General features: G+C 42.0%; 1 protein-coding gene across 1 annotated transcript in view; it reads right to left on the bottom strand.

Moving 5' to 3' along the window:
- Positions 1-2,405: 2,405 nt before the first annotated feature.
- Positions 2,406-2,500, bottom strand: part of LOC308173547 (fibroleukin) — a gene marked incomplete at both ends in the record, with an annotated part of 2,210 nt that continues 2,115 nt past the window's right edge. Inside the window, one exon of the mRNA XM_080548574.1 lies at positions 2,406-2,500. This exon is cut by the window's right edge and continues 236 nt beyond it. Coding sequence (XP_080404700.1) covers positions 2,406-2,500 — 95 coding nt within the window.

Here is a 2,500-nt window from a genome sequence, read left to right as displayed (position 1 = left end):
AACATATCCTGCACGTCATCTCTCCTCTCTCTCACCCATCCTTCCTGTCAACCTCTACTGTCTCGAATCCCAATAAAGCAGAAATGTCCTAAAAACATATTTAAAAATAAATAAATAAATACGCTGTCCTGACGTGGGTTGGCAAGCTGTTCCAAGGTGACGGTGCTCTGTCAGAAGACTTACATTTACATTTTTGCCATTTAGCAGATGCCTTATTCCAAAGCAATTTACACATCAATACACATCCAAAGCAAGTGAATCATCAATCCACCAGTCGTAGCAGGAAGAGTAATCTAGCTCAGGCCCGGGGCCATTGGCAGTCTCAGTGATAGAAGGAAAACGTTTTTAAAAATAAATATATATATATATATATAGACACTGGAGAACAGAAAAAACAGTACAAGGGGGGCAGTAGAAGTCAATAGGGGACACAGTAAAGGGGAAAAGCGGGTGTCTTAGGAGACGCAGTGCTCGGGATTAGTAGATGTCTCAGGAGGAGCAGTTAAGGTGTAACCTGAAGAGATGGGTCTTCAGTCTGTGATCTGAAGACTTCCTGCCACCTGCTGTCCTGTTCATCACCCTGGGGATGACCAAGTCACCTGCCCCAGAGGAACGGAGACCATGAACTGGTACATACTGTAGTAGGGCTTACTGAGGTCAGCCAAGCAGGATGAAGCCTACCCTGGAGGGGTTTAAATGTGATAAGAAGCACTTTGAAGTCAACGCTGACCTTTATAGGAAGCCAGTTCAGTGACTGAAGGGCATGGGTAATGGGTTCTGTAAAGTTGCGTGTCATCTGCATTACAGAGACAGAATTCATGTCAGAGGCTAGCAGTAATAAGTCGTGAAGAACATTTATTAACTCAATTTCTGCGCAATTACTTGATAGAAATGATTAGTTATCATTAGTTATTATTGTTCAGTGATCTGTTGTGAGACAACTCAAAAGGTAGGTTATATTATATATTATAATATTAAATATATACTATATTTTTTTTTCTCAACTTCAGGTTGAGGTCAAGGTTTTTTCAGGAGGGGCATAATTACAGCCACCTTCAGCTGTTTGGGAACACAGCAGGTAGAGAGATATAGATGGATAGATTTCTGCGGCAGACAGAAAAGATCTCCTATAGAGCTCCTTAGCGCAGCTTGGTTGTAGTAGTCTGTAGTTTAAGGAGCTTCTCCACTCTGCCACAGTGTCATTTAGGGTATGTGAGGGATTGTCCATGATGGCCAGGAGTCTGGTCCCAAACATATCCATTTGTGATGGATATTAAGTTTGGAAGAAGCTCCTTAAAATGTTTTGTAGGCAGCGGAGCCAGAATGCAGCTGAGCGGTATATAAAGCACATGAAATCAATTTAGATGTGTGTCAAGGGAAATGGGTCACAGACCATCAGGGATCTCAGGTGATCTTTGAGCCTCATAATTCTGTGCTATTTGAAGGGATTATACTGTATTTAGTGGATTATACAGTGATTTGATCTCTAATGTTATACATGTTATCATTAAAGCAATCCATTATATGAGACCAGCTAAATTAAGAGGGTACCTTGCCTATGCTAGAGGAAATTAATTAAGAAATTAATATCTTAGTCAGTTCCGGTAACTTGTGAGGCAGTGAGGCTTCCTGTAATGTTTTGCACAACAAACAAATCTCGTCACAAACACAATTGTTCGGCAGTATCAGTGCTTTATTTACAGTATGTCGACATATCTAATGTGTCCAATATAACTCCTCTAGAGACCCTGCTATCACACACAGACCAAACTCAGTCATTGGTAATAAACATCATGAACATGTATTTCAAGAATATTTTCTCAAACAGGCATGATTGTCTTTTCTTCATTTAATGTTTCTGGGAAAATATTGCCTTGTTCTTATTATGTCACAAAACGGAAAGCCACTTGACTGGTTTGGCTCAGGTGAAGTGTCCACCATGCTTTAGTTTAGGATCACAGGGTTGGCTGATCATCGTTCGACATCAAATCATACAGAAGTCACGAATAAGTATAAGAGTCAAAGTCAAACCTTTATTTAACACCATATTTACATCTGGTTACACCCTTATCCACATACAGTAATATCTAGTCAATCAAACATCCAGCAATCAGTTGAGTAACAATAACCAGCCCTGTCTTCAGCCAGACTCGGGTTCCCCCACGTTTACAGTAGTATTTGGAGTATGTTGGGTAACCTTTTAAACAGTTACTGTATGTTTTACAGTGTAACACTACAGTACATCTTTACCAGGGCTCTCAAGTCTCACGCATTGGGCGTGAGACAAGGTGTGGCGTGTGAGTGTGTGAACGGGTTGAAATGCGTGTGTCTCACGCCCAATGCGTGAGACTTGAGAGCCCTGTCTTTACTGTCCCATTTCGAACGGACCCAGGCCCGTCCGTCCCTCAGAAGTCCCGAGGCCTCGTCTTCATCTCCACGCTCTTAAAGGAGTAGCGCTCCCCGCTGCGGTTGTCCGTTAGGATGTACCAGGTGCCCCAGT

Source organism: Nansenia antarctica (assembly GCF_963989245.1).
Source record: "Nansenia antarctica genome assembly, chromosome: 18".
NCBI classification, from domain to species: Eukaryota; Metazoa; Chordata; class Actinopteri; order Argentiniformes; family Microstomatidae; genus Nansenia; species Nansenia antarctica.
Note: the sequence above shows the minus strand (reverse complement) of the source record. Positions and strands in the feature narration are given on the sequence as shown.